This window comes from Rhinatrema bivittatum, chromosome 9 (assembly GCF_901001135.1).
Source record: "Rhinatrema bivittatum chromosome 9, aRhiBiv1.1, whole genome shotgun sequence".
Lineage (NCBI taxonomy): Eukaryota > Metazoa > Chordata > Amphibia > Gymnophiona > Rhinatrematidae > Rhinatrema > Rhinatrema bivittatum.
The window spans coordinates 129,174,001-129,200,611 of record NC_042623.1 but is presented as its reverse complement, the minus strand read 5'-3'; the positions used below and the strand labels follow the sequence as shown (position 1 = coordinate 129,200,611).

The window sequence follows — 26,611 nt, the reverse complement described above, 5'->3', positions numbered from 1 at the left end:
GAGGAGCACAGAAGGGAGATCCTTAGGTCTTCAGACAGATGATACCAGGAGCAGTGAGGGGAAATCCATTGCCAGAGGATGGTAGAACCATGAGGTGAAGGAATGTTTAGTATTTCAAACAGGAAACAGAGATTGAGAATTAGGCACAACCATTTACAATATATACAGTACCTCCTAGATACACTGATTGAAAAGGCCAATTTCTAACCTAGATCCCAGAGCATATACTTTATCACTGTAAAAACCTGACACCACCTGAGAACGGATACCATATATCAAAATTAACTGAACATAAATTTGTTTTACAGAATGTAATTTTTAAAAGTTTTATTTACTTCATATTTTGCAAACAACATGGGAGCAAATACACTTTTGAGAAACAAAGAAGGCTGGGGAGGAAAGCAGGGGTATTGGGGCAGATCCTGGCTAAAATTACTTAGAGTAGCACCTGGAATTGATAAGCCTGCCTAGGACAAACACAGGCACTGCCACAACACCATAGGAAATAGCTACTGTTAAGTTAAGCAGACAATCCAAACTCCATTAATAGGTGCTATAGATCTAAGTCATAATAATCGTCCAGTTCCTCATGAAACAAGTCCCACTCGTCTTCTGAGTCTGTGAGGTCATCATCAGTGCCTGCTGCAAGTAACATGAGCAGCATCTCACCTAGTTCGAAGGTCACCATATCGTCCCCATCATTTTCAAAAAAATTACTATCCTCTTGCTCTTCTATGAACTCCCAGATGTGGTTCTGTCTCTGGGTCTACAAGAGAGTATAGAGATTAGTTTATGTAAACCTTACACTAAAACTAGTTTAAATTTCTCAGTTTTAGATATATTATTTGACATTTTATTCCTGAACTGTACATGACTGAAATAAGTGTATGCATCAGTGCCCTGTGTGAGTTCAGTATCATACTGCCTGGAACATGTAAAGCAGAGAGCTGCCACATGTTCCCCTAGTGAGGTGGTGTCAGTTTTCTTTTATCAAGATGATCTCTGTTCCAGTACATTCATGAGATACCTGAATGTATGAGGGAAAACAATTCATAAAACAATTTAACAATAGGCTCCCATGAGCCCCTCTCAGCACAGCACTGCTTCCTACTCAATTAAAACAGCCCAAATGAGCACAGACGTTATTTGCATGTGCTATGTGCTGCCCATCGCATGATTTAAAAAAGAATTCCTAGCATTTAAAGGAGAGAAAGCCCATGAATTGTAGTTTCTCACTGAGAGCTAGACAAAGGAATACGGACACATGATGGATCCCTGATAAGAGATAGATGTGAAGGAATAAGGAGAGAGGTCTGAACATTAAGAAAGAAGCTTCAGTGCATGGCTCATATCTCTTAACATCTCACAATGAGACCCACCTGATATCTCCTTGAAGTTCCTGCTTTCCTCCGTGGCTGTGGTTCCTCAAGGCGGCCATCAGGATATGCATGTTTATAAAAACAATTCCCTCCAAACGGGCAGCTGCCACGCCCTTCATCAAAATACCTGCAGGACTTGTTGCTGGAAAGAAAAACGAAGGTAGAAAGAAGTTGGTGCTACTTTCCCTTCACGCTACACTGTATGAATAAATTATGGTGCTAGAAGAGGATTTAGGAGGAAGTGACGTCACCCCTCATGCGAGCAGCTTAGCTTTGCTGCTCCGTGAGCACCTCGGGGAAAAAACGCTACCACCGCGCGAAAATTGGCGATTTTTTTCTTTAAAATTAGCGCAATCGTGAGCTGCAGGGCTTTTGCCCAGCAAGGTATGACGACAAAACGCAAGATCAGCGATTTAAAAAAGTTTTCTTACTCCCGGGACGCCGGAGACCACAGCGGCGAAAATCTCAAAATGGCGTCGGAGCACCCGCTATCGGAGAGTGAGGAGGGGACATCGGCCACGCGGACCCCTGAAGTCTCGGAACCTTTTCGGGATGAAATTCGAGGTTGGTTCATCAAACTGAGGCAGGATATTAAAAATTATAAAGCTGAAATTACCAACCTCATAGCAGATATGAAAGAAGAAACGGCAGAGCTGGGCAGGAGGGTGGATGAAGCTGAGCTCAGGTTAGACACCCAAGGGGAGGGCTGGACTCAGCTGCAAATTGGTCATCAGAATTTGCAAGTGGCTTACCAGACCCTAGCTGACAAAGTGGAAGATATGGAAAACCGGAGCCGGAGGAATAACCTCCGGATCCGAGGGGTCCTGGAAACAGAGGAGTATGGGGACTGCTTTGCTGTGGTGGAACGCATCGCTGCGTATCTATGGGAAAATGAAGAATCCCTGAAAGACACCACCATGCCTACTATTCTTTTGGACAGGGCGCATAGAGCACTGGGACCCAAACTTGCCAACAGACCCAGGGACATAGTGGTCTGCTTCCACTCCTTCACTTTGAAAGAAAAGCTCTTCAATATCTCTCGCCGAAAGCGCATGTGGAGTTGGGAGGGCCAAGACATTGCTATTTTTGCTGATTTATCCTCCGCTACTCTAAAAAAACGACAAGAATTTCGCTGTGTCACTACTAAACTCCAGGAGGCTAATATCCGGTACCGCTGGCTTTACCCTGGAGGCCTGTCCTTTATGCTTCAGGGCTCTACACACCGCGTTAAGACTGTCCTGGAGGCTAGTGCGATCTTGAAGGAGGCAGGTATTATTATCACAGTACCGCCCGTGGCGAAAGGAACCGGTGCCACCCTGACCCATATTGCAACTACAATCAACTCCCAGCCTCGCTGGCAGCGAGTACCCAAGGGACGCCGACGGCTTCAGCGGAATCCTGAGAATGATCCTGCGACGGACAATGGGGACTAGCTGAGTTTGGGTTTCAATATTTGCTAGACTTCTGCTCTGATTGTCCGCAACAAACGTGGTGGTTACTTCACGTTTAAATTTGCCACCCGTGTTGGTGCCATGAGGAGTGACGATGATTTCCTCCATGATCCTTAGGAGCACAGGGTTTGTGCTTATGGGTGTGAGGGGGGAGGAGGGGGGGGGTAGGGGATCTGAGGGGAAGGCTTCTGATATTGCAGATAAGATTCTTTTTTCTAAAATGTGGATCCTGGGCGGTGGTGTCCTGGGGGGAGGAAGCGGGATAGGAGGGAACATGTCTTCTAATGGTTAGCTTTAAATTTTTTTCTCTTAATACTAAAGGGCTTAACAGCCCAGGGAAGCGCAAATTATTGTTTAAGGAATTAGAGAGGCTACAGGCCGCTGTGGTATTCCTCCAAGAAACCCATCTCCGAAAACGTTATTTGGGCCTGATGAAACATCCTAAGTATCCTTATCAATACTAGGCTGCTGCCACTCCTTCTTCAAGGTATTCGGGGGTGGGAATCTTATTGCATAAAGATGTTCATTTTGAATTCAATCGATTACAGATCCTTCCGGGCGCATGGTTATGATAAAGATTGAGCTTGGGGGAGAAATTTTATCTTTGGTCTCCATATATGGGCCCACTGCTCAAAAGGCGGATTTTTTTCAATCCCTACATCACACTTTGGCTTCTAAACTTGAGGGCTCTATTATTCTAGGTGGGGACTTTAATCTGTCTCTGGACCCGAGCAAGGATACCTCCACAGGGCATAGTTCGGATCCTAAGCTGGCTAGACGGGCGCTTAAGGGTTTGATAGCCGACATGGGCCTTATGGATATTTGGCGAACTCGATTTCCAAAATCTAGACACTACACGTTCTACTCCACCCCACATAATAGCTATTCCAGGATTGATATGTTTTTTGGCAGTAGAAGCCTGTTACCTCGGGTGACGGATGTAGATATAGAAGCCATTGTGTGGTCGGACCATGCCCCCATTTGGTTTTCATTACAGTTTAACGAATATGATCGAGGGGTACACTACTGGAAATTAAATGATTCTCTTCTCAATGACCCGGGTTTTGTTACCTCTATGGAACAAGAAATTCAGGATTATTTAACATTTAATGATGATGGTGAGGTGACTGCTGGCACGCTTTGGGACTGTTTAAAAGTGGTCTTACGGGGGAAATTCATAGCTCAAGCATCTTATGTTAAACGCCAACGAATTGCAGAACGCGAGCGCTTAGTGCGTCGGTTGGCGGAGCTAGCGAACATTCACAAACGTGATCCAAAGAGAAGGGGTGTTCTTGCGTCCCTTGAGGCTGTACGTACGCAAATAGCGTCCATTGATGCTGCTGCTATCGCATTTCAGCTTGAACGGACACAACAAAAATATTTTGAAGGGGGCAACAGGGCGGGGAAATTATTGGCTCGGAAATTGAAACGCAGACAGGACCAGGCGACCGTTGTTAAAATTAAAAGTCAGGAGGGCACTATGTTATCTATGGGCAAGGAGATTAGGCAGCGTTTTCAGCAATTTTATTCTGAATTATATGCTGCTAATGGGCAGATCACACAGAGCGCCATCGAGGAGTATTTGAGGCATGCAGACTTGATCGCCCTAGAACCCGCGCAGCAGGCCATCCTAGAGAAGGATATTTCTGAACTTGAAATTAAGAAAGTCATTCAAAATCTCAAACCTGGAAAGACACCTGGCCTAGATGGGTTTACGGGGAGATTCTATAAACAATTTGCCCCCCAGCTCGCCCCTCTCTTAGCCAAATTGTTTAAGTCTCTGAGGGAAGGGCAATCGCTTTCCCCGTCGGCTAATACGGCGGGTATTACGATCTTGGCTAAACCTGGTAGGGACCCTACGGTGTGCGGGTCTTACAGACCAATATCTCTTATCAATATTGATCTGAAGATCCTGGCTAAGATTTTAGCCAATCGGCTAAATGGGTTTCTGTCCCGGATTATTCATCCGGATCAGGCTGGATTCATTCCAGGTAGGCAGGCCAGTGATAATGTGCATAAAATATTAGACATGATGTGGTGGGTCAAACAACGTCGGATACCAGCGGTGGCTCTCTCGGTTGATGCCGAGAAAGCCTTTGATATAGTTCATTGGCCATACTTATTTACCTTATTACAACGCATGAATTTTGGACCAAATTTTTTACAGTGGCTTCACCGACTTTACCAGAATCCCTTGGCATGTGTCAAGGTTAATGGGGGCTATTCCTCTACCTTTACGGTCTACAGAGGTACGAGGCAGGGGTGTCCCCTTTCCCCACTGCTGTTTGCTATTTTTCTAGAGCCTTTGGCCAATAAAATTCGGGAAAATCCGGGAATTTCAGGGGTACAGGTGGGTGATTTCTCCTCCAAGATATCACTTTTCGCGGATGATATTATGATTTTGGTCACCAACCGGGAGCAGTCACTTCCCCTAGTTTCCCAAACTCTTCAGGCTTTTGGCAAGGTCTCGGGATTCCGCATAAACTGGGACAAATCGGAGTTGCTTAATGTCAATGTATCAGCTGACATGGAGCAGTCCTTGAGGGGAAAATTTAGATTTCGATGGGCTCCCACTAGCCTTAAATATTTAGGTGTACATATTAGTGCAACGCTGGATATGATAAAGCTCAATTATGATAAATTATGGGCCCAGATCAATAAGGATTTGGAGGAATGGAATCGATACAGGATTTCTTGGTTTGGCCGCATAGCAGCCGTAAAAATGATGATTCTGCCCAAATTTTTGTATTTGTTTCAAACGCTTCCCTTAGCTATACCTAAGCACAGCCTCATTATGTGGCAGAAACGCCTGTTATTTTATACCTGGGGGGGTCGCAGACCCAGAGTGGCTCGTAAGATTCTTTACAGAAATAAGTCTCAGGGCGGCTTGGGTATACCCAATTTAGAAAGATACTACCTAGCAGCTAGATTCAAAACGCTGGTTGATTGGCATAGGAGTTTTACGCAGAAACCTTGGCTAGTGTTTAGCCAGCAATTAATGGCTTCCGTCCCATTGTGTAGTCTTCTTTGGCAGCCTAAGAAGACCTGGGTGCTACAACCTTCAAATATTTTGCCGCCATCCATGGTACTTCCCCTACAGTTATGGGAAACAAAAAAAATCCTGGCTGGTGGGTAGTCAGGAATTTCATCATAGTACATATTTGTATGCTAACTCTCTCTTTACCCCCGGATTCGAAAGTCAGGCCTTCCAAGGGTGGGCCGCAAAGGGCATTCGATATTGGGGGCAGTTATGGGGAGCACAGAATTTGTTAAGCTTCCGGGCCCTACAACAACAATATGATTTGGCGGCCTCTGATGTTTATTTATATCTACAGCTCCGTCATTTTGCTCAGTCTCATCATTTACAGGGGCACTTAGGGCACGGGAAATCTGATTTTGAACGTTTATGTTTGAATACACATCAAACGACTAAATTATTATCGAATGTATATGCTTTTTTGGGGAGGGAAACCTTCCAGAAACCCACATATGTGATAGCTTGGGAAGCTGACTTCCATCGCACCTTCGAGCAGGGGGTCTGGGAGAAGCTTTTTTCTCAAATGGGTAAAGGCTTAATAGCTTCACACATTATTGAAAATGCCTGGAAGCTGGTGTTGAGATGGTATTATTCTCCTGAGCAGTTACACCGCATGTATCCTTCCTGTTCTCCACAATGTTGGAGGGGATGTTCGGCCACTGGTAGTTTTTTTCATATGTGGTGGGAATGCGTAGTATTGCAACCATTGTGGTCACAAGTGGAACTCTGGCTGACTCAGATTTACAGGGTCCCTATTCACATTTTACCACACCAGGCTCTGCTGGGGTTTCCTTTGAATGTGGGGAAGGATCATCCTGATACCATGGCTAATTATATATTTTCGGCATCCAGAATAGAAATAGCTAGACGATGGAAATCGTCTCAGGTCCCTACGCTGGGGGAAATTCAAAGCAAAGTGGAACACATATATAGACTTGCAGAAATTACAGCACATCTTCGACACACAGTGGGAAGATTCCGCAATGTTTGGCGTAAATACTCTGAGTGGCGGAAATGGTTGGATAGTGCTGTCCAGGTTTAAAAGCTGTCCGGCGAGTTGTTGGGAGCATGGGCTTTCTGCTTTTTTATATTTTCACTCACTACTTAGGTAATCTTGCATACGGCGTTCCTTGCCCTGGTCGGGGCACCTTAGGATCCATTTACTAGCAAGTATACCTTGCTTATATCTTATCACTTATATACAAATGGCTGATGGGGGGAGGGGGGAGGGAGGGGGGAGTGGGGAGGGATTAGGGTTCTTCATCTGGTACTGCACGTTCCGGTTGGTTGGTAATGCTATATCATAAAACACAGTACTCTCAATTGATATCTGATGTTTTATTGCTATGTATATTCAGGTGTTCTTTGATGTCAGTTACATGCAACTGTTACGTTAACTTGTTATCTTTTTGTATTGATGCAAATATGAGCAATAAAATCTTTAAAACCCAAAAAAAAAAAGAAGAGGATTTAATAATTTCTTTTCTCTGTTTTATTATTCTGTCCACTAAGCTTTTTTTTTAACTTTTTATTTTTGCAATTTTAAGTATACAAAGCATACAGCAATCTTTGTACAACTGAAATTAGTGAAGACAATTACAAAAAAGTGGAAGAAAAAAAATCTAGATAACATCAAAACAGGTAAATTAAAATCAGATAATTGGTGATTTGAAGCTCTAATAAAAATAATTACAAACAAAAAAAAAATCAGATAATTATCCAAGGAGGACAAAAAGTAGCATATTTGATAAAGATGTCTTCCCAACAAAAAAGAAACTTAGGAAAAAGGGGGATGAAATAAAAGGGAGAAAAAAGGAAAAGAAAAAAAAAAGAAATGCTTATAACGAGTCCAAGGACCCTTCATTATTCTAACTAAAAGGCTCAAAAATACTAAGGATCAGAGGGGACAGGAGAAGAGGTAAATGTTTTCCTGGCATTAAGGAAATATTGTAACTGTTCAGGAGCAAAAAACCCAAAAGTAGCAGACCAAAATTTAACAATACATTTACAGAGGTACCATAGTAGAAAAGAGGCACCCAAAATCAAAGTATCTTTCCTTAAGCAATAAAACCTTTCTTCCTAAGCTGAGTAGACCTGAAAATATCAGGGAAGATACGTAAAGTTTGTCCATGAAAAGAAACATTTAACTTTCTAAAATATAGAGACATTAGAAAGATAAGATTCTAGTGTGAAAGAAACAAGCAAAGTAGCACGGTCTAATATATCTTGGTCAGATGACTCCAGGAATTCAGTGAGATTCAAAAGAGGAGGTTGGTTCCCAGATGGAAAATTCGCTGAAACAGGCAAAGGCAGGAAAATTAGCTTATTAATAGAGGAAAGTTCATCTTGTGGACTTCCCAAAACTGAAATGAAATATCATGTTAAGGTAGTCAATGGAAGTTCACCAAGAACCTTAGGAAAATTCAAAATTCAAAGGTTTAAATAGCGAGAAGAAATTTCTATCAACTCAAGCCAACATGAAAGGACACCCATGTTCCAAATTGAGGTGGATTGAACTGCCTGAATTTTACCAACATCCGATTGAATATTAGCAAGTCACCTGGAATGGCCCCGGAGAATACTTTCATGTGGCGCAACCAGGGGATCCAATTTGGAAGTAACTAAAACAAGTTTGGAAATAGGAAAGGACAAAATTTTAGCAAAGCTCTCCATCAAGTCCCACAAGGAATCCAGAGTTATTACTGCAGGCCTAGTTGGTAGCTGAAGAGAGAACTGCGAAGGAAGAGCAGCCAATACTGAAGGCATAGGTGAAGAAGAAGCCTGATCTCCGGATAAACGCAGAGGAATAGACACTCCAGAAACTGCAGCACAATCTAAACCCACTGAAGTAGTAGGAACTGACGAGACAGGATCTTCGGCTCCCATCAACACCAAATTCAGCGATGGAACAGCAGCCATCGCTTCGGCGGCATCATCAGATCGCGCTTGTCGTGCTGCCAGTGGAGAAGCCTGCTCACGTGGGTTGAGAGAAACCTTGCCCCCTAGCAGCACCGACGCTCCCTTGCTGAGTGCCACATCGGAGAGCACACCTCCGGAGCAAATCAAAGGGTCCACTGGAGACACAAAGGTAAGAATAGACTGCTGGCTGGAGGGAAAGGGGGGTCAGTGGGAAAAACCCGAACTTTCCCCTTCCTTTTCAGTGGCATTTCAAAAGAAAAACAAGAATCGAATGGAAATGAAGTAAGGCACAGCAGCATGGCATCTACAGCTCGCGGCCATCTTGTCCCCACCCCCTTTCTGTTTTATTATATACAATTCAAGACTGTACAGCAAGTTTGCTTACCATAAACAGGGTTCTCTGTAGACAGCAGGATGAATTAGCCATGAAACATGGGTAATGTCATCAGACGGTGCTGAATGGACCCATTTCTCTAGCTCAATAAATTTTCACTGCTGAGCATGAACAGGAATTACAGGGCATGTGCTGCTTTGTGAGCCCCTCAGTTGATAGTAGAGCTTAGTTTTGGCTAGGTAGTCAAATCTGCAAGGAGGCAGGTGGGTATTAGACATGGCCAGTTCATCTTGCTGTCTTTGGAGAACCCTGTTTATGGTAAACAAACTCACTTTTTCCATCAACAAGCAGGGCTCAATTAACCGTGGCACATGTGGAGTCCCAAGCTTAGGACTGCAAGCAGAGTACTTACTGAAAAAGCAACCCAGACCCCCCTTATGGAGAGTGGACTCCTGAGTGAACAGGCTGTGCCAAAACTGCTTGTCCAAAGCTACTGTCACTTCATGAAAGATTATCCAATAGGGAATGAAGGTATGAACTGATAACCAAGTTGTAGCTTTTAGTTTAGTTTAGTGATTTAATAATCTTTCTAACATATAAACCAAAGCAATGTTTTCGTTGGACACAGATTTTAGATGAGCCATTAATGGTTCTTACTTGATGAGCCTTGACAAAGTAAGATCTAGAGACCAGTCAGATACACTGTGATACAGTCTGCTAGCCAGCTAGACAATGTAAGCTTGGCAACAGCTACTCTCAGTCTATAAGGATTGTAGGAGACGAAAAGTTGAGAAGTTCAACAATGTGGCTGAGTTCTCTTAGGATAATAGGCTAACTCTAGTGAATGGAGAACATTCGCCCCTTTATGGGCATGATGTTTTGGAAAGACCATGGCCAAAACAATGGCTTGATTCAAATTAAATGCAGAAAACACATTTTAACAGAAACTTAGTGTAAGTGCAGAGTGCCTTGTTGTGGAAAAACTGCAGGTATGAAGAGTAATGAACCAATGTTCGGTCTCCTAGCTGAAGTATAACGACTAGAAATACCACTTTCTAGGTAGGCAACTTTAAGGAAATTGACTCCAATGGGTCGTAGGGAAGTTTAACAGTTGTGCCAAGGTGAAATTGAGATCCCACAGCACCAGTGGCTTTACAACCAGAGGTCTCATATGCCACAAGTCCTTCATGAACTTCGAAACTGGAGGATGGATGGAGATCGGCTTTCCAGCCACTTGAGTGGTAATGGCACTGAGATACACATTGACTAATGATGTACTGATACCTTATGAGAAGAGGGAAAATTAAGTACTGAAGCACAGGCATATGGGTTCAAGGAACCTGCCTAGCACCAAGATGTAAAATGCTTCCCTTTAATTCTGAACACTATTCTGGTAGATGGCTTTCTGGCTGAAATCACAATGATCTCAACCTCCATAGACAGAGACAATGATGAGATTATTGAGTGCTTAACATTCATGCCATCAAGCTAAAGGAGGGGAGGCTCAAATGAAAGATGACCCTCCTCTTGAGTTAGTAGAGTCACTTTGGATCCCAGGAGGATCAGTGGGCAGATTGATAGCCTGGCAAGGTAAGTAACACTTGCTAGAGCCAAACTGGAGCAATGAGATAAGATGCACCCAGTCTTTGAGTACCTTCTGTACCATCCTTGCCACCAACAGAAGTGGAAGAAAGGCATACAGCAGATCTACATCTCACTTGAGTAAACAACAATCTGGAGTGAATCTGAACTTGCTTTGAAGAACAGAACAAAGTCTGACTTTTCTGTTGTCCTCTCACATTTATTTATTTTATTTTATATACCGACATTCGATCTCAATCGGGATATCATATTGGTACTGTAGGTATTTCTCTATCCCCAGAGGGCTTACAATCTAAATTTTTGTACCTGAAGCAATTGAGGGTAAAGTGACTTGCCCAAGGTCACAAGGAGCGACAGCAGGACCCGAACCCTGGTCTCCTGGTTCATAGTCCACTGTTTTAACCACTAGGCTATTCCTCCTTCCTTACATGAACAAGTCGATTCATGGGTGACCGTAAAGGTTGAATAGCCTTGCCTACTGCACCCTGGGACCACTTGTGCAGTTAAAAAATCCTGCTGAGGAGATCTGCCAGCACATTGGAGATCCTAGGAAGGTAAATGCTTAGAGAAAAACTCTGTGACTGCAAGCTCAGTACCAATTCTCAGATTCCTGAGAGAAGATCTAAGATCCTGTGTCCCTTGTTTGACCATGTGGAACATTGCCACTAGGTTGTTGGGTTGAATCAAAATTATCTTTCCCTGAAGTAGATGCAAGAATAATCTCAATGCATGTCAAATGGCTTGTAGCTCAAAGAAGTTGCTGAACAAATCCCCCGAGTTTGAAGAGATCCATCCTCTGATGGATGCATCCATCACCTGCGTTACTTGATGAGGTAGAATTCTAAGAGGAGCCCCTACCCCCTCCATCAAAGAAGAGATGTTTTCATCTCCATGGGAACCTTCAAGGGGTGTGAAAGAGCTGAAGCAGTTGATCCTACTGTGAGTGGAAGACCCTTTGGAGAATTCTCATGCCACTATACATCCAAGGATAAACAGTATTGCTCGGGCCAGGAGTAAGTTCTAGGACCAGTGTTTGAAGCAAAGTGCCTGATCTGATGTGCTCCCCCCCCCCCCCCCCCAACCCCACTAAATCTATCCACACCCGAATGAACTTGATTCTCTGGGTAGGGACAAGGTTTGACTTGGCAAAGTTGAATATAAACCGTAGTGACTGAAGGAGCTGGAACATTTTCTGCAAGGAGTCCAACATCCCTGCTTGGGAAGGTCCCATCACTAGCCAGTTGTCCAGGTAAGGAAAGACACAAATCCCCTGGTGATTAAGTTGAGATGCTGCTACTGCCAAGAATTTCCTAAAGACCTCTGGGGCCACTGAAAGCCCTAAGGGAAGAACCTTGTATTGGTAATGTGAGTAATCCACCTGAACCTGAGGTATTTCCAATGAGACTGATTGATGGGCATGTGAGTGCACACATCTTTCAGATCCAGGGCATGCATCCAGTCTCCTGTTTGGATGTAGAGCAGGATAATGTGGAGGAAGTTTAAAATAAATTTCTGCAGGAAATTATAGACCAGTGAGCCTGACTTTAGAGCCGGGAAAAATAGTGGAAACTATTCTAAAGATGAAAATCACAAGAGCATTTAGAAAAACATGGTTTAATGGAACACAGTCAGCATGGATTTACCCAAGGCAAGTCTTACCTTTCAAATCTGCTTCATTTTTTTTGAAGGGGTTAATAAACATATGGATAAAGGTGAGCCAGTAGATGTAGTGTATTTGGATTTTCAGAAGGCGTTTGACAAAGTCCCTCATGAGAGGCTTCTATGGAAACTAAAAAGTCATGGGATAGGAGGCAGTAACCTTTCGTGGATTACAAACTGCTTGAAAGACAGGAAACAGAGAGTAGGATTAAATGGTCAATTTTCTCAGTGGAAAAGGGTAAACAGTGAAGTGCTTCAGGATTCTGTACTTGGAATGGTGCTTTTCGATATATTTATAAATGATCTGGAAAGATATTCGATGAGTGAGGTAATCAAATTTGCAAATGATACATAACTATTCAGAGGACTGTGATAAATTGCAGGACGACTTTGCGAGACTGGAAGATTGGGCATCCAAATGGCAGATGAAATTTAATATGGAGAAGTGCAAGGTGATAATTATAGGGAAAAATTATTCCATGCTGTAGTTACATGATGTTAGGTTCCATATTAAGAGCTACCACCCAGGAAAAAGATCTAGGCGTCATAGTGGATAATACATTGAAATCGTCAGCTCAGTGAGCTGCAGCAGTGAAAAAAGCAAACAGAATGTTAGGAATTATTAGGAAAGGAATGGTGAATAAAATTGAAAATGTCATCATGCCTCTGTATCGCTCCATGGTGAGACCACACCTTGAGTAATGTGTACAATTCTGGTTGCCGCATCTCAAAAAAGATATAGAAGATACAGAGAAGGGCGACAAATGATGGAGAAGGTACAGAGAAGGACGACAAATGATAAAGGGATGGAACAACTCCCCTATGAAGAAAGGCTAAAGAGGTAAGGGCTGTTCAGCTTGGAGAAGAGCCTGCTGAGGGAGATATGATGGAGGCCTTTAAAATCATGAGAGGTCTAGAATGAGTAAATGTGAATTGGTTATTTACTCTTTCAGATAATAGAAGGACAGGGGTCACTCCATGAAGTTAGCTAGTAGCACATTTAAAACTATTTGGAGAAAATTATTTTTCCCTCAACGCACAATTAAGCTCTGGAATTAGTTGCCAGAGGATGTGGTTAATGCAGTTAATGTAGCTGGGTTTAAAAAAAGGTTTGGATAAGTTCATGGAGCAGATGTCCATTAACTGCTATTAATCAAGTTGTCTTAGAGAATAGCCACTGCTATTACTGGCATCAGTAGCATGGGATCTACTTATTGTTTGGGTACTTGCCAGGTACTTGTAGCCTGGATTGTCCACTGTTGGAAACAGGATGCTGGGCTTGATGGACTCTTGGTCTGACCCAGTATGGCAATTACTTTTGTTCTTAGCATGTGAGTGAGAGCCTGTGTGTTTGTGTGAAACAGCATGTGAGAATGACAGCCTGTGTGTATGAGAAAGACAGCATGTGAAGGAGAAACAGTGTATATTTATGTATGAGAGAGTGCATTGGAGAGTGAGAGCTGTGTGTATGAGACAGCATGTGAGTATGAGAGCCTGTGCATGTAGGTGTGAGAGAGACAGCGTATGAGAATGAGAGCCTGAGTGTGTGTTTTAGGGAAGAAAAGTAGAAGACAGGTGGATAGAGAAGAAACAGAAAAAAAAAAAAAGAGAGACCCTATAAAAGGAATTGGCTAAATACCAAGAAAGGGAAGGAGGAAACAAAGCCTGTGACCAACCAATTAGAAAACTAAGATTAGACAGCACAGGTGTCTGGCATGTGCTATTTTTGGAAATTTGCAAGAGTAGCACTTTCTCTATGCCGATCTCATGATGTACAAGATCAGCATGGAGGAACTGGAAGCCCCGTAAATATTTAATACCACGGGGCCTGCACAGAGGAAGCAGCAGAACGGGCTTCAGTGCCAGAAGAAGCAATCGGTGCCTCCCCAAAAGGCATGCGGCAGCAGAGTAACGAGAGAGGCTCCCAGGTTGCTGGCAAAAGAAAGAGAGAGGGTTCTGCCTTCAGTGCATGAATGAGAGGTGTGTGTGTGTGTGTGTGTGTGTGTGTGTATGAATGAGAGGTGTGTGTGCATGTGTGCATGAATAAGTGGTGGGTGTGTGTATGAATAAGAGGCGCGTGTGCATGTGTATCAAAGAGAGGTGTGTGTGAGAGAGAGAGAGAGAATGGGTGCTGTAAGTGGATTCCAACCTGCCAGCAGCTGAAATGAAGATGAGGATCTGACGCTACTGGTAGATCCCAACCAAAGAAAAGCTGGAAACACCTGCGGACTTGTCCCAGAGGGAGCATATTTATGTATGAGCTTGTGTGTGTGTGTGTGTGTGTGTGTGTGTGTGTGTGTATATATATATATAGAAAGTTTATGCATCCCTCTTCCATTAATCTATGACAATCTCAGGGTGACTGGAAATCAAAATTCCCAAGTATGGAGAGCATGAATTTTTAAAATTCTTTTTAGTTTTATTTTTCAAGTATTATTTGCTGTGTCTGCTGTTTTGAAATATTTTATTGGTGTTTGGGACATTTAAAAAACTTGTATGTGAGTTTTTAATTAGTTGATCTTTTATTCATCAGCTTTTTTTGAAATATTATTAGTATATTTTTAGTATTATGATTATGTATTTATTTTATTCTTGATTTTGTTTGATATTTGAGGAATGGTGAAGGTTCTGGTTTTTTTTCATTGTTGCACTGCATAGAGTGTCTGGCTTATTGTGGTTTCTAGTTCAGTTTTTGTCTGCATGTTTGTATTTCTACTTTATGGTTGCTCTATTCTGTATTTGATGAGGGTAGGTTTATGTTCTGCATGTGAGACTGAAGTGATGTATTCTCCTAATAGGAAGTTTATTAGTGTTTTAAGGCTTTTGGAGGGTCAAGTACACACTCAGCACATCATAATAGGGCTAATAGCATATGGGTTCCAAGTGTCTTTTTTGCAGGGATTTCTGGTTGGCTTCACAACAGTGCATGTAAATATAATGTAAGTATTTTTACCGTAGAATACTGTACTTTGATATTTTTCATGTAAAATATAAATGCATAACTATGTGTGTGGAATGGGGCGGGGGAATTGTGCAAAGCTATAAGGTTCACCTAGGGCACCTAATACTCTTACACCAGCCATGAGTTCGGGGGGGGGGGGGGGGGGGGGGGGGGGGTGAGGATAGTGTCAGTTTTTTAAGTTTGTATCACTGAAGGGAGCTGGGCTTTTTTTGAGGTCCTGGGATAGAAAATGAATGAACGGCGTGGTGAAGGGGGGGGGGGGGGCGCAGGTACAGTAATTGTTCACACAGGGCAGCAAAAGTGTTAGCGCCGGCCCTGCCCATACCTTCCTATATCGTTGCTGCCCACATGGTCTACCACAGCCGGCTCTTCCCCAGCACTGTCAAAAATCTTATCAAGATGATGAGTAAGGTCTGCCAACTTTACACCTGGCAGGCAGGTTACCAAGTGATCTCCACATCCACCAGCCATCCAGCTATCTACATTCCTAATAACCGAATCATCACCTATGACAGCCAACCTAACCCTAGAGCACTATCCTTGGATACTCATCCTTGGTGCAAGAGGATAATGCTTCAGGATCACTTCCTGCTACATCAGGATAATGCTCTCTGACCAGGTGAACTTGTTCCTCCAAAGTAGCATAGGGGCTGCCAGACTGGAGTAGGGATCTGGCTCTCTGTCTGCCTCAGCTCCTCAAAATTTGCTACTCTACCCTCCAGAGATCAGATTCGTTTTCTGAGAGCCAGGAGCTCTTTGCACTGGGTGCCCACATACAACCTCTCACCAACTGGTAGATAATCAATACCTGTGGCACTCTGTGCAAAAGACTGGAAGGTCCCCATCTCACTGCTGGACTGCTGTCTGCATCTTCATATTGTTGAGTTCCTAGTTAATTTATGTTGCTATGGGAGCGAGGATGTGTAAATCAGAGTCCTTTAAATTTATATGACGTATTTAATGTTTATTTGGCAATGACCTGCAAGGGGGGCAATTAATCTAATTGAAAAGGCTAGGATCCTTCTTTGTTCTAGATCAATCCCCGACTGCATTTTGATGTGGAAAGGATTGTTGTCCTCTTATATGAGATAAGAGTTTACAAATCAAAGAATGAGCTTACGGGTGGGTATGAGGAAAAGAAAGAAATGAGAAAAGAAATTCCCTACCTCCCCCTGAACTTCTTTTTTAATCAAAGGCACACACTCAGACACTAGAAAATTAATTACCTCCTTCCAAACCCCTCTTAGCTCAAAATTACTCCCTGGTATTAGTGGAGGTCACCCCACCTTACCTTTAAAAGGTACCCTGGTGGATCAGTGGTGGCTCGGGGACACCTCCTAGGCCTCTGGCGGGTCGATGTCATAATTCAAAATGGCGCCGACCAGCCTTTGCCTGGCACATAACTCTAGTCCTAAAGTGCAACAAGCAGGTCTTATTTTTGGGATATCTACAATGAATATGCATGAGATATATTTGCAGACAGTGGAGGCAGAATATGCAAATATACCTCATAAATATTCATTGTGGACATCCCGAAAACCAGGGCTAATTGTGGCACTCCGGGATCAGAGTTGCCTACCCCTGGCTCCTAGGAACACCAATTTACAGGTTGGAGTCAAGTGTGACTTCTTGTAAATTACTAGGAACTCCAGTGTTCTGGGTTCTGCCTGCACTTTATCCCCTAGATTCATCAAAAAATCTTAATAATGCAGTGATAACACCTGCGCTAACAAAAAAGGGCGTGTTTAGGGAAATTTTGGAGTTACTGCATCCCGCGGTAACGTATTGCTTCGCATCGGTATTATCACATTGTGCGGTAAGTTTACCACGCAGTGCAATAAACCCTACTTTTCACATCCTGCCCTGGGAGAGAGAGAGAGGAAAAGAGACTATCAACAAGGCCCTCATAGTAGTTAAGTATTTAAATCTCTATAGGAGGGCCGCCTAATAGGTCGAGGTGAGGTGTCAGTGGTGGATTTAGGATTTAGGGGCCAGTTTCGCATGTAGAGTGAGACGTACGAACAGCACATTACATCTTGGTGAAGATTTGACATCATTTGGAGTGAGGAAAGTCTCACAAAGATTAAATTTTGTACTATGTTCTCTCACCCTAGCATGATGATCCAAATGATGTCAAATCTTCACCAAGGTGTACTGTGCTGTTCGTACGTCTCACTCTACATGCGAAACTGGCCCCTAAACCCAAAACCACCACTAACACCTCACCTCGACCTATTAGGCGGCCCTCCTATAGAGATTTAAACAGGTACACACAGTGAGGCCCTCCCCAGTGGCTCTCTCTCTCTCTCTACTCCACTCCTCTCTCCCCTCAAGCCCAGAAATGGCCAAAATGCAGTTCCAAAAATTTATCGCGAATTACATTATAGCCATTTTGGCCATATAGCACAGCTTAATGCCAGGGAAAAAAGTGTCGTTATTTCTGGCATTAAGACCGTGCGATAGCTTGCGTTATGCTATCGCACGGTGCGCTATGTCCTCTAATTTAACTAATTCCTGCCCAAAGATCCTCCCCGATCCCAGCCCCCCCAAAACATTTGCGCCGTGTGCTATAGCATTTTTCGCACGCATTATGGCGTTAATGCATGTATTAATGCCATAACGCATTTTGAAGAATGATGCGGTCTGATTGTTATCTTGGGAACTTATCCATCACACATATATATTCTGATGTTGGGGTTTCAGGTCTTTCTGATATGTTAAGCAATAAGAGGACAGAATAGAAAAAAACAGCTACTAAAGAGAAATGACCCACTGAATATTGCCGATTAAAGTTATCCGACTAACCATAGCTGGATAACTTTAAGCATAACCGGATGTTCTTTTGAATATAGTTGGTTATGTTCTGGTTTAAAAAGAAAAAAAAAACCTCACATCGCAGGCCTACAGGTCCTAATCTGTGTCCCACCTCTCTCCCACCTGAGTTGTAAAGGCCCCTACAGGGCATAACTTGCCATCCCCTCCCCAAAACGGCCCATTTCACAGTTTAAAAAAAAAATTATTAGGACCGGGAGTCCCCCCAGCACCCCCTGGCTCCTACTTCCCCTTTTATTTTTTAAAGTACATATCGCAGGCTCCAGATCCCCCCCCCCCTTTTACCTTCTATGATCCCCCCCACCACGTACCTTTATTTTAGCTGTTCTCCCGGATCACGGTAGCCTCCTACCGTGATGCGGGATCTGCGCTTCTGCTGGTGCTTCTACCATTGCCAGGCTACAACGATGGAGGAGTTTGCTGGGCGCCTATAGGCTGAGGGACATTTGTGCTGGAGTTGGAGGAAAGACATCCTCTTCAGAAACCCAGAGTGGTTTACTTTCATTAAGGGCTGCTGATGCCAGTGGTGCCAATTAGGAGCTTGCAGCCAGAGTGGTTGCAACTGTTGAAGCATCTGGTTCTGATGTGCTCCATACAGGCTGTGCCATCTTTTAGTGACTGTGCCAGATCTGATCGTTGGCATCAGTAAAGCCACCTCTTGTGCCATAGCTGTATTTTCTATGGAGGAGAGACACTTGTGTTTGCATGTCAGGGCACTCTGTTCTGATAATATTGAAGGGACCTTAGCCTGCCGTGCTGAGAGGCTGATTGTATCTGGTATGTACGCACCCTGCCAAAGAGACAGATAGCACCCTGGCTGGCGCTATGGAGATTTTCCATGCCATAAAGGATGAAGGCTTCTGCATCAAAGAGACCTCTTCTCTGGGCATGGGATGGCATCCGTACCAGCAGAACCCTGTGACAATGGCACTGGTTTCTTTAGCACCAAGGGAGATGGCCCCAGAAGAGATCCCTCACGTTGCTTTGGCACTCTTCTGGGCATCTCACCCAGTGCCAGTGTCTTTCTGCACCTCGCTCAACCCCAGATTTGTGGCAGATCTGGGGGAGGTAGCAGGTGGTGGGAAAGAACTTTCCCTGATTTATGGGAAAGAGAGGGAGGAGAATCCTGCTTTGACATAATAAGGGACAGGGTATCTAGAAAAGGAGCAGCTCTGCTGCCTGACCTCATTCCAAGGCTTTTTTGCTCTTACCCGATGACACCCTCTGCAGAGCCTCCACTTTCTGAGTGTAGTACTGCTGTGCCCTCTGGGATACCTGGCAACAACTATAACAGTTGGCAGAGTCATAATCCAAGCTAAGGCAGAGATAACAGACAGACTGGGTATCTATAAATCATATTCAGCGCCCACAGATTCAGCCCTTAAAACTGCTGACTGCAAGCTTCTTTTTTTCTTATAACTAAAAAGTTCTGCACAGGGTCTGCTGAGGCAGTGGCAAGAGAAAAAGATGCAACAAGGCAAAAAACCCTAAACCAGAGAGAAAAGGCCGATAAGAGAGTCTAGGAACACGTCCATGCGGTAGTTCCAGTGAAGACGGGCTCACGAGGCTGGGTGCATGAAATCATACACATGCTCAGTAAGTCTTTTACTGAGCTCTGAGAATTGAGTCCATGTCAGTACCACCGGATGACATCACCCATGCATTATGGCTAATTCATGCCTGCTTGTCTATGAAGAATCTGAGTACTATTATTTTAAAGCCTAGAAGTTACTAAAAAGCAGGAATGCAGCAGAACTGGGAATATATATATAATTTGTTTGCCAAGTGATGCAAGTGTTTTATATGTACATTCCTTCGGATATGATTTCCTGTGGCTTGATTAATTATAGACTGTCAGGATGATGTGTGTATGGGTGTGGAAATGGCTGTATTAAAAGGATAACTATACATATAGCCCTACTTTCATCTAGCTGGTTGTATGTGTTTTTCTAGTTCCTGGGCTTTGTTGTTCATACCTCATTGCCTCCTTGTATTTCTGGATGAGTTTCTGCTTCTCTTCCTTATCCTCCACCCAGTACTCACTTGGAATGACAAAGTTAGAGGTGATTCGACATTCTGGACAGGATCTGCAAAATGATGAACAGACTGCACTGCAGAATTCCACAAAACATGTTTGTTCTTTTGATTTATAGACTCGGGGAAAAAAAATCACTATCACACAATCTGGCATCTAAACACCTGCCCCTACGTTGGGAGGATGAAGGGAACTGGGGAGACAAAGGGACTATTATATTCCATAAGGTACACTTCCTTTTTCAACAGAAAATTGACAGTTTGTTTATAGGATAGCAATGGCAAATCTATTGCAGGGTGTGAAATTTCTGCTTACCCTGCTTGCAAATGGTGAGTGGATTTAAAGGTCAGCAAGTGACTCGGAGTGGGAGGAAGAGCACATGCAAGCAGGTAAACAGAACTGTTCTCACAACTGCTGCTGCTCCTTCTTCTCATTGCCTATTGACTATCAGTGCAAGTGTTCATAGCCAATAAGTTGGAGGAAGAGGCATCTGTTCTGTAACATCAGCATGGTACACATTATTTGTAAATAGAAGTGAAGTGAAGAGAGAACAAAGAGTAAAGGGAGAAAGCAAAGAGAAAGGAAAAAGGGAAAAAAAAGAGTAAAGGAAGAACAGGAAGAGAGTAGACAGAACAAAGAGGATAGATTGTGAGCACAAGAGGAACAATGAGGGCAAAAGGAAGAAGGGGAGAAAAGAACAAAGGGCTAGACAGGAACAAAAAAAGGAAAAATGGGTTCAGGAAAAAGGTAGGAGAAAGAAGCAGAAGCCGACCTGAAGGTGAGGGAAGTTATGGAACAGAAGGAAGGGGAGGAGGAGATCAGGAAAAATCTAGGAGGAAGCAGGGTGTTCCTCAGTGTTTTTTGGAAAACATGAGAGCGGCAGATATCATCGCCTTTGTGCAAGTGTGACTAATTCCATTTCATTCTTAAGCTTATATATTGCCTTTTTCCTTTCACAAGTGGACTCAAAGCAGTTTACATCTTGTGGGATAAAACATGAGAAAGGAGGCCATGAAGAAGGTGGGTCTTTTCCTGTTTCTTTTACCTTACCATTTTGGTGTAACCTATCTGCATAGGAGATGTAATTTTCAAACAGCCCACACATAGGTTAATGTCTACAGGTACTATTTACCCTCAAACTTTGGCCTGAATTTTCAAGATGGATTTATGCACATAAATTGGCTTAGAAATCTGCAGGTGTGCATGGATCTAGTGCCAACATACAAGAAGAAAATGACACCTGCTCGGGTGCAGGTGCAACTTGGTGCAGGTATATTTACATGTATACTTTTGAAAATCAAATGTATACTTGTAAATCATGTCCCTTCCCCAACAGCTCTCTCCCTCAGCACATCTCATTATAGTGCACATAAAAGTATGTGCAAAATTGCTTTTGTGTGTACTTTTACAGGTACACACTGCTGAGTAATTTTTAAAGGGTAATTTACATGCATAAAACCAGGTTTTAAGCACATTACTGGATTTGACAATTATCCCTAAAAAGTGCCATCAGCCCTCATATGGTTATTTGTGGCACTATCATAACATTAGAAAACACTGATGTCATTTCATAAATCACCACCATCATGGCAAATTTCATATTCATAAATTTAATGTAAATTTCAGACTTCTGGTCCACAAATTGTTTTTCGCTAGTGCAGTTGTACCCACAATTTTATGCTATGCCTATTGGGCTCAACATGGCAATGCAGACCATTTTTTAGACACTCTAGAGGCATATCTTTTCCCTGAAAATTAATAAAATATCCTTGTCAAAATCCTACCTAGTAATTTAAGGATCTTCCTCCCACCCTTCCCAGCAGTAAATGTTGCTGCATTCAAATGCTAAGCTCACTGGATAGGGGATGTAACCATCTGATCTCATATCATCCAGTAACACTGAGGTAAACCTTCAGTATTGCGCCTAAGTGCAAAAGATAAAAATGTACTTTTAAGCATGCACAAAACATGATTTTCAAACAAGGTATGTGCATACATTGTGTTTGAATATTGGGTTGTTATGCAGCTAAATATATACCCCTAACTTCACCCGTTGCAAAACAATGGCATAAGATTACAAATATAGTTTTTGAAAATGTAAGTTATGTGCATAAATTCAAAATATGCCTCTGAAATTCCTCTTTTATAAATCAAATTTATGAACTTAATATACATAGTTTTAGGTGACTGAAAATCAATTTGAGGGCAGTCAGCCAACCTGCATGCTTTCCACATTTATACAAGTAGGCCCTTGTCATGCTGCTGACAATTAACTACTTTATGTGACAAATTGTATTACAAGATATTTTGAAAATGTAGATCCTCCTATTTACTGTAAAATTTCAAATTTTAGCAAGCTAATGCAGAAATAGATCCATGAAAAAGAAAAACTCCCAAAATATTAACTAGGGTCGAGCAAACAAAAGGGAAACTATTGAGGATAGATAAGGGGACCTACAGAAGGAAGATAAGGGAAGACAAAATTTCCAGAAGGTTATGAATGCAAATGTTAATAGTCAGGGTAATAAAAAACCCTAATTTAGATATTCTTGCCATCATCAAAATGTGATTCAATGAGTCCCATAACAGAGATAATTATATCAGAATATAGTCTTTTCACTAAGGACAAGCAAGGCAAAAATGGGGGAGAAGTATGTAAAGAAAACTACTTAGTTGTAAAAAGCATTCTCTGATAACAGCAGAACAAGTCACACAACTCCATTGTTTATCAATGAGGAGCTGGATTCCAGAGGGGTAGCTATGTTACTCTATAGTAATAAAAACAGCACAGAGACTGGTAGCACCTCATACTTTCCAACAAATTTTTTCAGACATGCTCAAGGGTTTCTCATACATTCGTGGCTCCACAGCATCTCAGTTTCAAAACCATTAACTGGGTAAATTGGCCTGAATGACACCTCTCCTCCTCAGGGCAGCTAAAATTATGCAAAGGCTTCGCAGCATATATATTTTTAGCCACCGGAAAGCTAAATTACTTACCTGTAATAGATGTTCTCCATAGAGAGGACAAATCATTCACATAAGTGGGTGGTGTCATCTGACAACACCAAGACAGAAAAGCTGTTTCAGAGCTCAGAAAAACTAAGGCTTTTTTGAGCATGCACATCTATACAGCAGGCAAACCTTCAACTCTAAGGGGAGGAGGGTGGAACTGTGTGGCTGATTTCTCCTGTCTATAGAGATCACCTGTTATAGGTAAGCAACTTAGCATTTTTTGTGTACAAGGAAGACAGTAATGCAGTCAGGCAAGTGGAGACTTCCAAGCTGAGGAGTGGATGAAAGTATTATAAAGTTCACATCAGTAGTGAATCATGGAGGGAAAGTTGAAGGAATTAACCAAATAAGCTTTTAAAAACTGCTTGGTCGGGGGAGAGCAGAAGGAGAGTCTGTGAGAATGAGAGTGACACCGGCAGATTTGTGAGATCTCTAATCATTAGAATTGGTGAAGTCAGCACAGGACATCATGGGACACTATTTCTCCCCCTTCCCTCCTAGGCTTGCAGCGACGTCACCTGTCTGCGACTCCTACCTAGCGTGCAGCTGCCAGAGAGTAGCCTTTGCTCCAGATGGGCTTCACAATCAAAGGCAGCTATTCGAAGGCCAATGGATGCACATATCTAATATACTGTAAACACCCTTGGGCACCAAACTATCTCGGGCACTGTCATGTGCATAGCCAGATGGTAAGGCAATTGGGGTTTCCGCTTTTAAAGATGGTATAGTGATAGTTTGCACACCCAGAGTATCTTCACCAGAAAATAAATCAAAATAGGAAAATGATTTCAGAAGCACTTTTATAATTAAAGGATTTTATTTTGCTGGCAAATGGATAATTTTCTATGTGCTTCACCTCTAGAAACAAGTGTAATTATTGAACAAACAACCCTTTCAAAAATGTCAATTTCAATTTTGGTGTTCAAAAACAATTTTTCATATGTGACTCTCACTCTAATTCTTAACACTGTTTGGAATAGAAACCAGTCCCTGTACAAGAATTACTTCTTACCAAGATACAGTTAAGTATTTTCTTCAATTAGTTACTCTTAATGAAACAATTGTTGAATTTCAACTTTAATTCAAGAAATCAAATTCTTTATGTTAACTTGTTATTTCAAGTTCTTTAGGGAATTCTGGAATTCTCCAGGTAAGTATTATCTTTTACCTTTAACCTGATTTAACTTAATGACTTTGACCTCTTGTATGTCCATATGTGTTCACTAGTGCATTTTAACAAAACTGTGTCACAGTTTGTTGGTGCGCACTTATCATTGATTGCTGGGTAATAATTTTTGAGAGCGCTGCTAGTGAATGCTGGGTAGAGAGTGCTGACCCAGAAATGATGTGAAGCTTTAGTGGCTTGTGATCGAGGAATAGCTCACGCTGCTTGATGGTGCAGACTGGACCTGATCTACCACTCTTGACTACGCCATCTTAAACCAAATCAATAATAAAGACTGACTACCTCACACCGTCAATTTTCCGCAATCTATAATGTTGCTAGTATGTGTGTGTATAAATGACACTGGTGTTCTTGCTAATAGAAATCAAAAAAATAATTATTTCAACCCTGTTTAAGGATGCTTGCTGTAAGGGCCCTTCCATTTGGGCTGCAGACAGTTCTTCCATTTACCTATCTTGAAAGCATAAAATCTCTGGGTTGGCTGTCCAGTGGGGATGTTAGAGCACCTGATACCCATTAGTTGTTCTTTTTAACTTGTTGGTGCAGTTGAGAATTAAAGTACAAGATCAGTTCATCCTGGGCAAAAACAATGTTTCTGGGTAATTTGGGCAGGCTCACAATTGGCATTAAATAAATAAATAAATAAATAAAAAAAATGTGTGCCTGCGTGGCTGTTTCAAAGTTATTTCCCTGTGAGGCAACATTTCCCTTGGCTAAATCTATGTTGGTTTCTTCTCAAACTATAACTGTCTATATGTTAAGTAATTTTGTTCTTTACAATAGTTTCAACCATTTTTGTCAGCACTGACGTCAAGTGCACCATTTCTGTAGTTTCCTGGATTGCCCCTGGAACCAATTTAGTGGTATGAGCCCCACTATGGCTTTCATGTTGTTTCTTCTCTGCTAATGTGTTCCTCATGAGCAGGCTATGAACAGAAAGCAAATGTTGCTTACCTGTAACAGGTGTTCTCACAGGACAGCAGGTTGTTAGTCCTCACATATGGGTGACATCATAGGATGGAGCCCAATCTCGGAACACTTTTGTCAAAATTTCTAGAACTTTGACTGGCACCTACTGGGCATGCCCAGCATGGCACTAAACCTGCAGCCAGCAGGGGTCCCCCTTCAGTCTTGTTTAAAGCTACAGGAAGTGCCGAAAAATAAAATAAGAAAACGTAATGAGCCCAACACCGCGGGGCGGCAGGCGGGTTTCGTGAGGACTACCATCCTGCTGTCCTGTGAGAACACCTATTACAGGTAAGCAACATTTGTTTTCTCACAGGACAAGCAGGATGGTAGTCCTCACATATGGGTGAGTACCAAGCTGAGGATGTCAGAGAAATGCACTAAATGTACCCAAGATGTGCGGTAGGCACAAGGAGTGGGGTGGAATTTGGTAGAGGGCATCCTGAACCCTAACGGGCAGGCGGAACGGTGTTGGTACATCAAATAGTAAAAAGGTTGCGCAAGACAGACTGGCTGAAGATGGAATCTTGTCTTTCGGCCTTGTCTAAGCAATAATAGGCTGTAAAGGTATGGAGAGAACTCCAGACAGCAGCCCTGCAAATGTCAGGAAGCGGCACAGAGCGTAGGTGTGCTACTGAAGTTGCCATGGCCCTCACAGAGTGTGCTTTAACATGGTCTTGAAGTGGAATGCCTGCTTGCTGATAGCAAAAGGATATGCAGTCCGCTAACCAGGAGGAGAGAGTCTGCTTACCCTTAGGCTGTCCTAATTTGATGGAATGGAAAGAGAAACAATTGAGTGCTTTTCCTGTGGGTGGCTGTATGGTCTAGATAGAAGGCTAGAGCCCGTTTGCAGTCAAGGATATGCAGAGCCTGTTCTGGATTGGAGTGGGGCCTGGGAAAGAAGGTAGGTAGAATAATGGCTTGATTAATGTGAAACTCTGATACTACCTTAGGCAAGAACTTAGGGTGAGTGTGGAGTACTGCCCGGTCCTGCAGAAGTTTAGTGTAAGGTGGATAGGTAACTAGGGCCTGTAACTCACTAACTCTGCGAGCAGATGTTATCACCAGAAGAAAAATCACTTTCCATGGGAGAAAGCGAAGATCACAGGATTGGAGAGGCTCGAATGGTGGTTTCATAAGTTGACCTAAAACCAGGTTGAGGTCCCAGGATGGGACTAGAGACGCAGTAGAGGCTTGAGGTGAAGCAAGCCTTTCAGAAAACGTGTCACGAGGG

The 26,611-nt window shown here is 42.8% G+C and overlaps 1 protein-coding gene across 4 annotated transcripts in view; it reads right to left on the bottom strand.

Annotated features, from left to right (window-relative positions):
* Positions 1–312: 312 nt before the first annotated feature.
* Positions 313–26,611, bottom strand: part of MKRN1 (makorin ring finger protein 1) — a 180,669-nt gene continuing 154,370 nt past the window's right edge. For all 4 annotated transcript variants that reach the window (XM_029615775.1, XM_029615776.1, XM_029615778.1 and 1 more), the window contains 3 exons: positions 20,152–20,262; positions 1,380–1,521; positions 313–766 (listed from right to left, as the gene is read on the bottom strand). In XM_029615775.1, coding sequence (XP_029471635.1) covers positions 554–766; positions 1,380–1,521; positions 20,152–20,262 — 466 coding nt within the window. In that variant the 3' untranslated portion in view covers positions 313–553. The remainder of the gene's footprint in view (positions 767–1,379; positions 1,522–20,151; positions 20,263–26,611) is intronic.